The sequence below is a fragment of the Crassostrea angulata genome, chromosome 3, assembly GCF_025612915.1.
Source record: "Crassostrea angulata isolate pt1a10 chromosome 3, ASM2561291v2, whole genome shotgun sequence".
NCBI classification, from domain to species: Eukaryota; Metazoa; Mollusca; class Bivalvia; order Ostreida; family Ostreidae; genus Magallana; species Magallana angulata.
Window position 1 is genome coordinate 492,396 of NC_069113.1, and position 14,922 is coordinate 507,317.

General features: G+C 35.2%; 1 protein-coding gene across 1 annotated transcript; it reads right to left on the reverse strand.

Moving 5' to 3' along the window:
- Window positions 1-381: 381 nt before the first annotated feature.
- On the reverse strand, window positions 382-13,658 carry LOC128177434 (FERM domain-containing protein 8-like). Its single transcript, XM_052844145.1, has 12 exons — window positions 13,622-13,658; window positions 11,441-11,534; window positions 11,024-11,194; window positions 10,701-10,802; window positions 10,545-10,603; window positions 10,270-10,436; window positions 9,853-10,071; window positions 8,259-8,394; window positions 6,902-7,054; window positions 5,243-5,360; window positions 4,836-4,901; window positions 382-1,821 (listed from the first exon to the last, which is right to left on the reverse strand). Exons 1-12 carry the CDS (start codon window positions 13,640-13,642, stop codon window positions 1,790-1,792), a joined length of 1,338 nt encoding a protein of 445 aa, XP_052700105.1. The 5' UTR covers window positions 13,643-13,658; the 3' UTR covers window positions 382-1,789.
- Window positions 13,659-14,922: the final 1,264 nt, after the last annotated feature.

The following is a 14,922-nucleotide window of genomic DNA, read 5'->3' on the forward strand; positions in this document are numbered from 1 at the left end:
TATGATAGATTTCATCACACCCCAACCAAAATTATCCCCTCATGATATTCAAAGAATGATTCCTTATTACCGGGTACTTATATTTAAATAATTTTCAGCCATTCTGCGATTAAATGTTTAAATAAGCAAACCCCGCTGGCGCCCCAAGTATACATTATTTGAAGTTATTGGACTGAATAGTACAAAATCGTTGTAAGTGTTATTACATGTAATACTAAGGCAAAGACACTAAAAAATGTAAATATAAAGAAGTTAACAGGACTTGGATTGTACCAATTAGTGCTAAAGAGAGACATGCAATCATACATGCTGTTAGTTTTCATCCCACGTCAGTGTCCGTGAATTTTATTTCAATATTAGAATGAGTTTATATATATCATAAAAGTTTCAAATAAATTTATTATCAATTATCAATAAAACATCTTTTGATTAATATCACAGTAACCTAAAGGATAAATAAATATTACATCAACCATAAAAATAATTATTATTAATAGGAAAACATAAACTACAGTCAAACCTCCCTCTGTTCAGTAAGTTATTTTGCAAAACACAGCCCAGTTCAGCAGGTATTGCTAAGATTCCAGATATTAGGGTTATAATCCATAATATTATTCTAAAACAAATGGTAACTGGAATTTCCATATCTCACTTGGACTAATATTATAGTGGTATTTGAGTACTGAAGTTGTACATGTATTTGCATTGCAGATACTGATGCTTATAATGATTAAATTAGAGTTCAGTAATGTACAATTAATTAAAACTGTAAGGCATTATCCAGATACTAACAATCATTTTCAAACATCAAAGAAATACAGACATATCTTTGTATATTTAAATTGCATAGCTCTGCAACTGTGTGAAGTTCCATTAAAAATAATTTTTGTAGAATAAATTGTGAACAAATACAAACTATTTCCATAAATTCTTTCCAGTTAGACACTGTAATGTTATATAAAATAAGAGGTAAAACACTGGAATGAAAAATATAATAATATTCTCAATGAAAGAATTGCATGTAAATGTGTATCAAACACTACAGTACGGTACAAAGTATTTATACAACCATAAACTCAATACATATACATGAAAATGTGTATCAAACACTACAGTAGGGTACAATGCATTTATACAACCATAAACTCAATACATATACATGAAAATGTGTATCAAACACTACAGTAGCTAGGGTACAAAGTATTTATACTACCATAAACTTGATATACATATACATGAAAATTAACAAATAAGAATGTCCAAGAAGTAAAGTTAAACAATTACCAACATTGCCAGTAAAAACAGTTGCCGTATTATTAAATGTTTAATTCATAACATAAATGATACAAAATGCATTATAAACAGGTTGTACATTTTACACTGATCCTGTGCATACCATAAACATGTTCAAATCAATTTCCTTGGGTAGTATTGAATGGATTCTGTTTTTTATTATGAGCACAAAACTGGAGTGAAGAAACAGATACACATACCAGAATGTGTTTTTTTTTGTATATTGACTCCTCCAATGCAAAGGTACGTCATACAAAAATGCGCAAAAACATGTGTTGAGAATTATCTGAAGTCTTGCTAATCTAGAAGCTGATTCCAATAAAGACGTCTAGTTTAACATTTTTCAAAGTCTTGCTTTGTTCTATCATAGTTATGTCCTTGAAGTTTGATCTTACGGTTTGCTATTCTACAAGGTCACAACCTTTGGACAGGAAATCAACTAAAAATTCTACGGTTATTATGCAAAAAGCTTAGTTAGCCGACCACAGCGACCTCCTCAATTACTGTCTCTCATGGGGATCTTGTCTCCTGAAATAAGAAATGTGTGTGATAAAAACAACTATTATAAAAACAACTCAACATGTATACTTGGTATATGTATTACATACACACAATAATTAACCATTGGTATATGTATTACATACACACAATAATTAACCATTGGTATAGGTATTACATACACACAATGATTAACCATATGTATAGGTATTACATACACAAAATGATAAACCATTGGTATATGTATTACATACACACAATAATTAACCATTGGTATAGGTATTACATACACACAATAATTAACCATTGGTATAGGTATTACATACACACAATAATTAACCATTGGTATAGGTATTACATACACACAATAATTAACCATTGGTATAGGTATTACATACACACAATGATTAACCATATGTATTGGTATTACATACACAAAATGATAAACCATTGGTATATGTTTTACATACACACAATAATTAACCATTGGTATAGGTATTACATACACACAATAATTAACCATTGGTATAGGTATTACATACACACAATAATTAACCATTGGTATAGGTATTACATACACACAATAATTAACCATTGGTATAGGTATTACATACACACAATAATTAACCATTGGTATAGGTATTACATACACACAGTAATTTGGTATAGGTATTACATATATACAATGATTAACCATTGGTATAGGTATAACATTCACACAATGATTAATCATTGGTATATGTATTACATACACAAAATGATTAACCATTGGTATAGGTATTACATACACACAATAATTAACCATTGGTATATGTATTACATACACACAATATTTAACCATTGGTATACATATAATAATACATACACACAATGATTAACCATTGGTATAGGTATTACATACACACAATAATTAACCATTGGTATAGGTATTACATACACAAAATGATTAACCATTGGTATAGGTATTACATACACACAATAATTAACCATTGGTATAGGTATTACATTCACACAATAATTAACCATTGGTATAGGTATTACATACACACAGTAATTTGGTATAGGTATTACATATATACAATGATTAACCATTGGTATAGGTATAACATACACACAATGATTAATCATTGGTATACATATTACATACACACAATGATTAACCATTGGTATAGGTATTACATACACACAATAATTAACCATTGGTATAGGTATTACATACACACAATAATTAACCATTGGTATAGGTATTACATACACACAATAATTAACCATTGGTATAGGTATTACATACACACAATAATTAACCATTGGTATAGGTATTACATACACACAATGATTAACCATATGTATAGGTATTACATACACAAAATGATAAACCATTGGTATATGTTTTACATACACACAATAATTAACCATTGGTATAGGTATTACATACACACAATAATTAACCATTGGTATAGGTATTACATACACACAATAATTAACCATTGGTATAGGTATTACATACACACAATAATTAACCATTGGTATAGGTATTACATACACACAATAATTAACCATTGGTATAGGTATTACATACACACAGTAATTAACCATTGGTATATGTATTACATACACACAATAATTAACTATTGGTATAGGTATTACATACACACAGTAATTTGGTATAGGTATTACATATATACAATGATTAACCATTGGTATAGGTAAAACATACACACAATAATTAACCATTGGTATATGTATCACATACATACAATGATTACCCATTGGTATTTGTATTACATACACACAATAATCACCCATGGATTATCAAATAATGTCCACAGTATTCAAAGGTATTCAGCAAAACAAGAGGCAAAAAATTAAATAAATATACATGTCTATTTCAAAGCTGAATACAACTTATAAATAAGCAACAGCACAACTGAATCAAATGGGTGACATGTACTTTTGCTAATGTAGTCTTAAATTTTGAGTTTTTACTTCTTACTTTGTGTGCATTGTCTGTTTATAACAATGTATATAATGCATTGACGTGAATATTTGATGTTACTTTTCTCCTGGCTTAGAATAATTGCATAAAATTGATTAGTTCATTGCGACCAAGTGACACAGAACTGTAAGATGTATGTCCACACACTGTGTGGCACACAGGTAAAAGCTGCCTTGCGAAATACTTTGGACTGTTAAGAGATCTGTGGTCTATATAGGGGTTGAGGGGAAAGCGATGAAGAAAGAAATACAACAGACAATGCCTTTTAGAACTCATGTTCATTTTTAAGTAATAGGTATTGCCTTTTACTGATTAATTAGCTGACCTACTTTTCAATAATTCATTTGTTGTCCTTACCCTTTAGTGAGTAAGGTATATGCCTTACCTTTCAGTGGGAAAGGTGTTGGTCTTACCTTTCAGTGGGAAAGGTGCTGGTCTTACCTTTCAATGAGAAAGGTACTGGACTTACCTTTCATTCAGTTTGCTTTGACTTGCAGTGAGTTGTTGGTTTTATCTTTTAGTGGGAAAGGAGTTGGTCTTATCTTTCAATGACAAACATGTTGGTCTAACTTTTCAGTGAGTAAGCTTTTGGCCTTGCCCTTAATAAGTTGTCGGTCTCATATTTCAGTGAGTAAGTTTTTTGCCTTCCTTTCACTGAGGAAGGTGCTTGTCTGTTCTTTTACTGAGAAAGGTGTTGACTTTACCTTTTACTGAGAAAGGGATTGGCTTTACCTTACCTTTCAGTTTGCTTTATTTTTCAGTGAGTAAGTTGTTGGCCTTACCTTTCAGTAGGTAAGTTGTTGACCTTACGTTTCAGTAGGTAAGTTTTTGGCCTCACCTTTCAGTAAATAGGTTTTTCGCTTTATCTTTGGTGAGTAAGTTTATGCCTCACCTTTTAGTATCTTGTTGGCTTTACTTTCCATAGAGCAAGTTGTTGACCTAACCTTTCACGTATTAAGTTGTTTGTTTTGATTGAGTAAGCTGTTGGTCTTACCTTTAGTGAGTAAATTGTTTGTCCTCCCTTAAGTAAGTAAGCTTTTTGCCTTACCTTTTAGTGAGTAAGTAGACAGTGTCATTTTTTCCAGTTTGTTTGTTATTTTGCTGCAGAATCTCTCTGAAACAGATATCACAATGACGTTAAAGATGAAGAATACACAACCAATATTTCAGTACATTCACACAGGAACACTGTACATTTCAAGTATATGTATTTGATATATCTTGCATTTTTTAACATAATCTTTTATATTCAAATACCATTAAAAGCAAACACTAGGTTAAACTTGTCTCTAGCTAGAAAACATCAAAACATAGATTTGAAATTAATGTTTGTCCATATAAAACGGCCTGCTGGCCTTGTAACTGTTGTATCGACACTGTATATGTTTCACACAATTGGTTTTCTAAGACCTTTTTTCAGTCTGTGCTTGTACACTGAGATGGAGAGAGTCTTACCGTTCCTGAACTTCTTTCCGGCTCCATCAGGGACACTGATTCCGTCCCGAGCACTCTGGTCCCTCTGCTGATGTTTCCTTTTCACACACGATTCAATCAATGCATCCATCATCTTGGCCTGCAGGCAGAAACAAAAAATCAAGGCTTCAAAGTGATTTTTACAAATAAATTAAGATTAAATCAAATTAATTTAATTTAAATTAATATTTAATTAAATAAATATCAATTATTGAAATAAGGATAGCACATATTTTAAAATATGTCACATTAAGACCTAACCATAAATATATCACTATAACAAGATTAATTTTATAATTAAGCTCTCTTTCAGGTAATCAAAAGCTTGATATATTAATGCTATATCTACAGGATTTAATTGCAAGAACACCTGTAGTACTTTGGTCACTAGTTCCCCCACCCTCCATTAATAACCTGACAGATTTACCTGACTGTATAACACCTGTAGGACTTTGGTGACCCGTTCCCCCACCCTCCATTAATAACCTGACAGATTTACCTGACTGTATAACACCTGTAGTACTTTGGTCACTAGTTCCCCCACCCTTCATTAATAACCTGACAGATTTACCTGACTGTATAACACCTGTAGTACTTTGGTCACTGGTTCCCCCACCCTCCATTAATAACCTGACAGATTTACCTGACTGTATAACACCTGTAGGACTTTGGTCACTGGTTCCCCCACCCTCCATTAATAACCTGACAGATTTACCTGACTGTATAACACCTGTAGGACTTTGGTGACCCGTTCCCCCACCCTCCATTAATAACCTGACAGATTTACCTGACTGTATAACACCTGTAGTACTTTGGTCACTAGTTCCCCCACCCTTCATTAATAACCTGACAGATTTACCTGACTGTATAACACCTGTAGTACTTTGGTCACTGGTTCCCCCACCCTCCATTAATAACCTGACAGATTTACCTGACTGTATAACACCTGTAGGACTTTGGTCACTGGTTCCCCCACCCTCCATTAATAACCTGACAGATTTACCTGACTGTATAACACCTGTAGGACTTTGGTCACTGTTTCCCCCACCCTCCATTAATAACCTGACAGATTTACCTGACTGTATAACACCTGTAGGACTTTGGTCACTGTTTCCCCCACCCTTCATTAATAACCTGACAGATTTACCTGACTGTATAACACCTGTAGGACTTTGGTCACTGGTTCCCCCACCCTCCATTAATAACCTGACAGATTTACCTGTCTGTATAACACCTGTAAGACTTTGGTCACTGGTTCCCCCACCCTCCATTAATAACCTGACAGATTTACCTGACTGTATAACACCTGTAGGACTTTGGTCACTGGTTCCCCCACCCTCCATTAATAACCTGACAGATTTACCTGACTGTATAACACCTGTAGGACTTTGGTCACTGGTTCCCCCACCCTCCATTAATAACCTGACAGTATAACACCTATAGGACTTTGGTCACCGGTCCCCCCACCCTCCAATAATAACCTGACAGATTTACCTGACTGGAGAACACCTGTAGTACTTTGGTCACCTATCCCCCCCCCACCCTTCATTAATAACCTGACAGATTTACCTGACTGTATAACACCTGTAGGACTTTGGTCACTGGTTCCCCCACCCTCCATTAATAACCTGACAGATTTACCTGACTGGAGAACACCTGTAGTACTTTGGTAACTTCTTCCCCCTCCTCCTTGACCAGGAACTGCAGCATTAGAACGGCCATCCTGTTCTCCTCCTCTTCGTTCGTGTCCAGCGCCCATGACAACTCCTCGTAGGGAACGGCTAACATTGGGTCCTACAAACCAAGAGTTGACTTCCAAGTGTGATGGACTCCTAATGTTCTTGTTACATTATTTTGATTATTGAACTTCAATTACATGTAGATTTGTAAGTTACTGCAAAAAAAAACTTTTTATTCAGGGCAACTTGATTCTACAAAGATTTGCTATAAAATACAGCTGTCCCAAATAAAAGCTTGATATTGATTATCGTAAACTAATTGTACATTGAGTTTCCAATATCATAATGTCAAAATGATATACAGATGATCCGCTTTTGCTATGACTGAAACTGAAACATTACTGTTTTTCCAAAAACATTTACAATGTGGGTTAACAAATGTTAGTGATTGAGATGTACAAAACTTGATATGTGACCCCTCTTGAGATGAAAATATTATCCTCTTCTCATCTTCATGCAGGACAATATTTTGTCTATTATGGTTTCAAATAATCAGTTGCCCACAACCAAAACTGAGGGTCCCTTGTCAATATTTGTGTATAATTTATAGCTAAAATGTCACCAGGACCTTGTGTAGCAATCTACAATAATTTAGTGATTTTAATTAAATTGACAGTTATCACTTGTACGGCAAATCCTACAGGTACCTACCTCCCTCAGCTGGTCAATGATACAGATCCCATCTGTGTTCAGGGTTAGAGTCAGGGTTAGATTTACAGGTACCTACCTCCCTCAGCTGGTCAATGATACAGATCCCGTCTGTGTTCAGGGTTAGAGTTAGGGTTAGATTTACAGGTACCTACCTCCCTCAGCTGGTCAATGATACAGATCCCGTCTGTGTTCAGGGTTAGAGTCAGGGTTAGATTTACAGGTACCTACCTCTCTCAGCTGGTCAATGATACAGATCCCGTCTGTGTTCAGGGTTAGAGTTAGGGTTAGATTTACAGGTACCTACCTCCCTCAGCTGGTCAATGATACAGATCCCATCTGTGTTCAGGGTTAGAGTCAGGGTTAGATTTACAGGTACCTACCTCCCTCAGCTGGTCAATGACACAGATCCCGTCTGTGTTCAGGGTTAGAGTTAGGGTTAGATTTACAGGTAACTACCTCCCTCAGCTGGTCAATGATACAGATCCCGTCTGTGTTCAGGGTAAGAGTCAAGGTTAGATTTACAGGTACCTACCTCCCTCAGCTGGTCAATGATACAGATCCCGTCTGTGTTCAGGGTTAGAGTCAGGGTTAGATTTACAGGTACCTACCTCTCTCAGCTGGTCAATGATACAGATCCCGTCTGTGTTCAGGGCCACCAATACTTCCATGTCCTTCTCTACCCCCGGCAGGTGACCTTTAATCTTCCCCACCTGTTTCTGAATTTTACCTTCAAAGAATGCACTCCTACAAAAATGATAGCAAAGAAACTGCTTTAAACATGTACATCCATGAAAGCATCTATACCTAGTGGCCCCCTTTTATACAGTAGAAGATAAGGGTCTGGTCTCTCTTGGTCAAAGCATTCAATAAGTTGAGCTTTAGCAAAGTAAAAAGGGTTGTATCAGTGAATCATTGAAGGGTTGAATCAGTGATTCATTTTGAAAATTGTCTTTATGGGTCCAGAGGACCCCTCTTAATCATAACTATGAGTTCAAAGGCGAAAACAATGAGTCCATAATTTACTCCACAAAGAACATTATAAAACAAGCTACATCTATTTCACCTAAAAAACACCTAAATGACCATACTAAAAGACCGGCTTATTGCTATCACTGGGACCCTTCCAAGTTTTCTCTGTTTCTTTATCACCACAATCATGAGTGTCCCTTTTAGCGTGAACCTCTTGTTTTTATTAATGTCGGATTAATTGCCACTTGTCTCTTTTTTTATAAACCCTGGTTCGGGTGTAATATTATCTTTTTATTTATTATATTTCGTGGTATTGTGATAAACATCAATACCCCCCTCTTTGTAATGTCGTGTCGTTGAATCTCATTGGTTAATGCACTAAGTGTTGACAATAATGTGTCCTCTTTTGTAGTGTTTTTTTTTATTAGGAACATTTCGGGCATCTACTTAGTAGCTTAAGAAAAGATTGAATTTATAAATTTCTTCGCAAGAAAAATGTGTATGTGTATTTCAAAATGTATTGCGTCCTTTGGGAAGTACATATAATCGTGTCCTAAGCGAAATTTGTCCGTATTTTTACACAGGACACACATCAAAATGAATTATCACTGATACAAATTTTCATAATTTCTTTAGTTGCAAGTACAATTGATGTTGAATCAGTAGAATTCCTGGTGGCTCCATTTTCTTGGATTTTATGCCGGGGAACCTCTCATCCACTAATTAACCTCCACACAAAATTAGAAAACCTAATTTGACTTGAATATAATCAAACAATTTAGGACAAAAAATTAAGTCCCTAAAAAACGTTGAAAAATTGGCAACCCATAAAAACTATCCCCTACAAACTCTAATCGTTCCAGAGGATGTAAATACTGTAGAGTCTTGTGTTTAGCACGCACATGTGTATAATATGCACCCCCAAAACTTGGGTGTAGAATTCTGGAATAAAAACCCAGCTGTTCCTGTGTATAACACACACACACATAAAACAAAGAAACTTTTAATTGAGATTTTTGTTAAAATCATCCATGTGCATGGTTTGATAATGTTTCTTAAGCACTCAAAAGTAATTATGTCTGCAGATCATACCCAAAACAACATCAATAGTAATGACCTAATTAATAATTAGTCCAATATGCATCCCCCACTTTTGATCCAATTTTGGCTGAAAAAAGTTTGTGTTATGCCTGAGACTTTACAGTATCTGTTGTATTATGTAAGAGGACTTACCCATAGAAGGCATACTGCCAACACACCTCTAGATACGTCCTGTAAAGGGCGGGCAGAGCTTGCTTTATGTCTTTGTCCTTGTAAGCCCCGCTGATCTGGCGGTGGGCTCGCTCAACTCGGACCTCCAAAGGTTCCACTCCATCATTTTTACCGAATTTAAAAAACTTTGTGCTTTTTGGCTTTCGCATGAACTCTGGATAAAATTTGTGAAGTTCTTCTCTGTTACAAAAAAAATAGCAAAATAACATCATAAACTATCTTATAAACTGCAGTTTTTTTTAAAACCAATTTTAACTGAATTTGTTTAACTCATTCGTTTTGTTGATTGTATCTAAAAACACAAATCAGAATTAAGAGGACTGATTTTTTGAAATACAGAAATTAAAATTCCAATTTCATCCGCTTGGCAGCACGTACTTGTAATGGTCCCGAGTGTGTGTGTTCGCGTTATAATGCTCCAGATGGATCAATGCCTGGATGCCAGCCAGCTGGTCGTATTCCTCCGGTTGTACAACATACCGTCCCTCAATTACATTAAATTTAGCCTCGTGGTACAGCAAACTCAACATCACTTCGTGGCATATCTTGAAAGTCAAATCCAAAAATTAACATAACTTCTTTAAAAGTTCTTTCACACAAATCTTGAAACAAATATCATAAATAAATTTCATTGATAGACAAGTTAGACTTACATTCATTTCTTCTTCCAAAGTCAGAAATACATTTCTCTGAAACATTACAACAGGTTCATCTACAAAGAAAACACATTTTTTTAAATTTGTCTATGTTTTATATCCCTACAAAAAACTAACACCCTGTATCCTTCATATTTCAAATCAAAACCTCACCTCTAGAAATTTCATCTGGTTTGGAGTCTGTGTAGAGCACACAGAATTCATCCCACATCTGGGCAAACTGGAAGGGTTTGTGGCTCTTTTTCAATCTTAATTCTACAGGAATAAGAACAAGTCTTCATCAATAATGCACATGATTACTTTTTCCATTATCCATTTATGATATTCACAGTACGAAATTCAATTAAAATAGAATATAAGGTAAAAGATAATTTGTGAATTGGATGTTATGGTAGTAACTTGATGATATTCAATAAAGATCAATCTAGACAGATACTCAAGTATCAACGAAGGATGATTCTTGGAACAAGTCTTACCCAGAAGAGGAGAGACGAGCCAGATGGAGAAAACGTTATCACAGTCCTGGGGCAGATTCCTCTCCTTAACAACCACCTCAAACAAGTCTTCTGCGGTAGCTTCGTGACCGGCACACTCCAGGGTGACATGAATTCCAACCCTGTCCCTCATCCAAATCACAACCTCCACAGCTGTAAATTAAAACAAGTCAGGGAGTTCTCTATTAGTATGTACAGTTAATGTGTACATTGTCGAATATTGTAATGGTTGAGTTTATTCTGCACTCGCTGCATCTTCGCTAGCCAAGATTCTGATATGATGAGAATAAAAAAATGAATTCTTGGCTAATGAAGGTGCATCCACTGATAATTTCCAGTTTAGGATTTCAATCTTTACGTTAATGATTTAATATTCAATAAAATATTCCTGGTACGTACAGTCATCTGTTGCATCGTCTTGCAGCTGATGCTTTTGCACCAGTCGCCTGGTCTCTTCATCCATGGAGTCTCCCATGTCCATTTTTTGTAAAGACTAAAACACACAGTACAGGAGCAATTAGTAATACATGTACTTATAAAGTGGACATCATAGATTATGTTAAAATATACACCGTGTTTAATGCCAATAATAATGAAGACTCAACATTAGTTTTTTACAAAAATTTTAATCATTCAGACATCTTATTGGCCACATGCCTATCACTTTATAACTATTCTGTAATGCCGTAGGTATCATTGACCGATTGAGACACATATAATTTATATCTGTGAATATCAACTAGGTGTCTCAAATCCTGTGAAATTTCTTAGTGCATCAATTCTGTTGCTATACTGTTATTTATTTCTTGCCAAATATATGATTGGTAATATCATTTCCTTCCTTATGTGTAAAAAATACTAAATTCTACCGACTTGTTTTTAGTGGGGGCCATCTAATAATATTAAAATGCACCAAGTTTTGCTACCGGTATATATTTAAAGCATTACGAATAAAGATTGGTAAAATGGATTTATTCAAAAAATAAGAAAAATGTCCCCAAGGATAGCATAATTCTGTGTACAATATTTTAACGGTGTACAATTTACTTTTTCTTTCATGTTATTTCTTATAATGTACTCCTACAAAGCTTCATTTTATCACTACATCATTAAAGCGCAATGCTCCCCTACCGCACAACAGAAAAATCGTTTAAAAAACAAAAATTTTCTTATAAAATCTAAATATTTTTATCTTTATTTTGTTTATTGTGTTCAATTTTATAAATGACATCGTAAAAATTTACTAAGAATATCAATCCACTGTATTATACTAGAATGCTCAAAAACATGCGCAATGAAAACTTAAGTCTGCCTCCTTAAATTGTTATTTATTACTATTAATATATATATATATTATATATGTGTTATTTTTGTATGTATTTTTCAGTAACCTGCATGTCATTCTCCAAAATTAATACAAATTATTCTGTAAACATTTGAGTTTGTACACAAGAGACAAGATTTGTAAGGACTGGCCGTCCATTTTTGCCTTTATTTTTGTATTGTTCACCATTATAAATGCTATAATAAGACATATGTCTTTTGCAATAAAGAAATTGAGTGTGAAAAGTACTTTTTTGGATTACTTGTTTCTGACAAAAATAGTGTACACTCCACAGATTGAAGACTAAAGTGTCAGTTTTGTAAATTGTGCAATGCTCATAAAGACATTTGAAATATTATGAAACCATTATGAACATGCGGTAAAACATCAACAAATTAATAAATTTTAAACCCTTTTTCATGTTTTAAATGTTTGTTAATTGAGAATGAATGTTAGTTTGCCCTTAAAGGTGTTCGCCCATTACACCGTTTGCCCTAGTTTTTGTTCGTCCTAGATCCGTTTGCCCAAGGTCCATTCGCCTTATAATTTATCATTTAAAAAGTAAAAGAGAATTTGAAATAAAGATTTTTATCTTAAAATGGCGATGTGGATTATAAATGAGGTTTAGGTGAAGCAAACAAGGTTTAGGGCAAACGAGAATTAGGGGCGAACGATAATTAGAGCGAACGAACTCAGGCAAACAAGTAGATAGGGCGAACGAACCCTATACCGTTAATTGAGTTGCAATGTATTGCGATACAGTGTATGTATTGTATTGCATCTCAGTATGTATTGTGATTTGTACTGAATCATTAAGTACACTATTATCCCAGCCCTAGGGTTGGCACAGCACCAAATGTAATGGGATAGAGGAAATAGAGACAGCCCATTGAGCTACCCGGCCCGGTATTGGAATCTGACAGCGTTACAGAATGACTTTGATATGGGACAATGATTTGCATGAACAGTATGGTCTAGATAACAGGAATTTAACATATTTTGCACATTGATTACATTTTAGAAAACACAGTAACATGGTAACAAGTTTCTCTTTAGTGTTTACACTAAACTAGTAAACTGCATTGTTTGCTTAGCGTAGGCGTCACAGGCGTTTGTTTCATACAGGAGGTCTATTATAGATAACTATACACAGTTATTGTGTATAGTTAATAGACCTCCTATATGAAACAAGCGCATGTGTATAGGCCTAATAAAAAAAAGTTACATAGGTTAAAAATGTTTGTTTTGTTTCTCACCCGACCGCTACTTCCTGCCATATTGAGTGTCTAATTTTAAAACCGGAAGCGCTATATAGTTCCGCATTGCAGAGAGAGAGAGAGAGATTTATTTCGCAGACACGTAGCATCGTTTTTTGAAAGTGGGGGGGGGGGGGTCAGACTCACCCCCCCCAAAAAAAAAGAGCCCGGGGGGGGGGGGGGGGGGAGGTTACTTTCCAATATCCTGAAAATCCTAATGGTGTGGGGGTGGGGGCAGAGGCAGGAATACTTTTCACTACTTCAATTTCATTGTTTATTTCCTTCTTTTCAATTAAATTTTTACATGGTCACACAAATGGTGGGGGGGGGGGGCAACTCCATGTTGATTCAAATGAAGTTTTTGTATTTTGCTGTTTTGTTTCTCACCCGACCGCTACTTCCTGCCATATTGAGTGTCTAATTTTAAAACCGGAAGCGCTATATAGTTCCGCATTGCAGAGAGAGAGAGAGAGATTTATTTCGCAGACACGTAGCATCGTTTTTTGAAAGTGGGGGGGGGGGGGGTCAGACTCACCCCCCCCCAAAAAAAAAGAGCCCGGGGGGGGGGGGGAGGTTACTTTCCAATATCCTGAAAATCCTAATGGTGTGGGGGTGGGGGCAGAGGCAGGAATACTTTTCACTACTTCAATTTCATTGTTTATTTCCTTCTTTTCAATTAAATTTTTACATGGTCACACAAATGGTGGGGGGGGGGGGGCAACTCCATGTTGATTCAAATGAAGTTTTTGTATTTTGCTGTGCCTGCCCCCCCCCCCCCCCCCCCCCCCCCCCCGACATGACAACATTATGAACAGGAAGGAAGCCTATCACATATATAGCCCTTTGTCTGCCTGGATTCAGATTGATGTCAGGACCAAAATTCAGAAAAAACACAAATATATTATTAAAATTATTTATTCAATGTCATAAGCTATAACCCATTTGAGTTGCAGAAAGGTCATGCAGGCATCAAAAGGGAAAAAGGGAATATCCTTTTTTCAAGGGAAACTATTTGCTAGTGCTTCTTTTACTGGTACCCATTCAACATGTTAAACAACATTTATTTGTAAAACCTCTCTAATTTATCCAAAATTTTAAATGGTCCATATCATTTTCCAAAATCATATAAATCCATAATCTCTTACTTGTTTGTGAGCTATGAGAGCGATATTACAGCAGGACCCTTAACTTGAGTATTTATTCGTTCTAACCACGTAAATTTCATCAAACAAATTATAAATGAGTAACATTCCATTTTGTATCAAAGTACCAGTATATATGGTCGTAACCGATTCATTTAA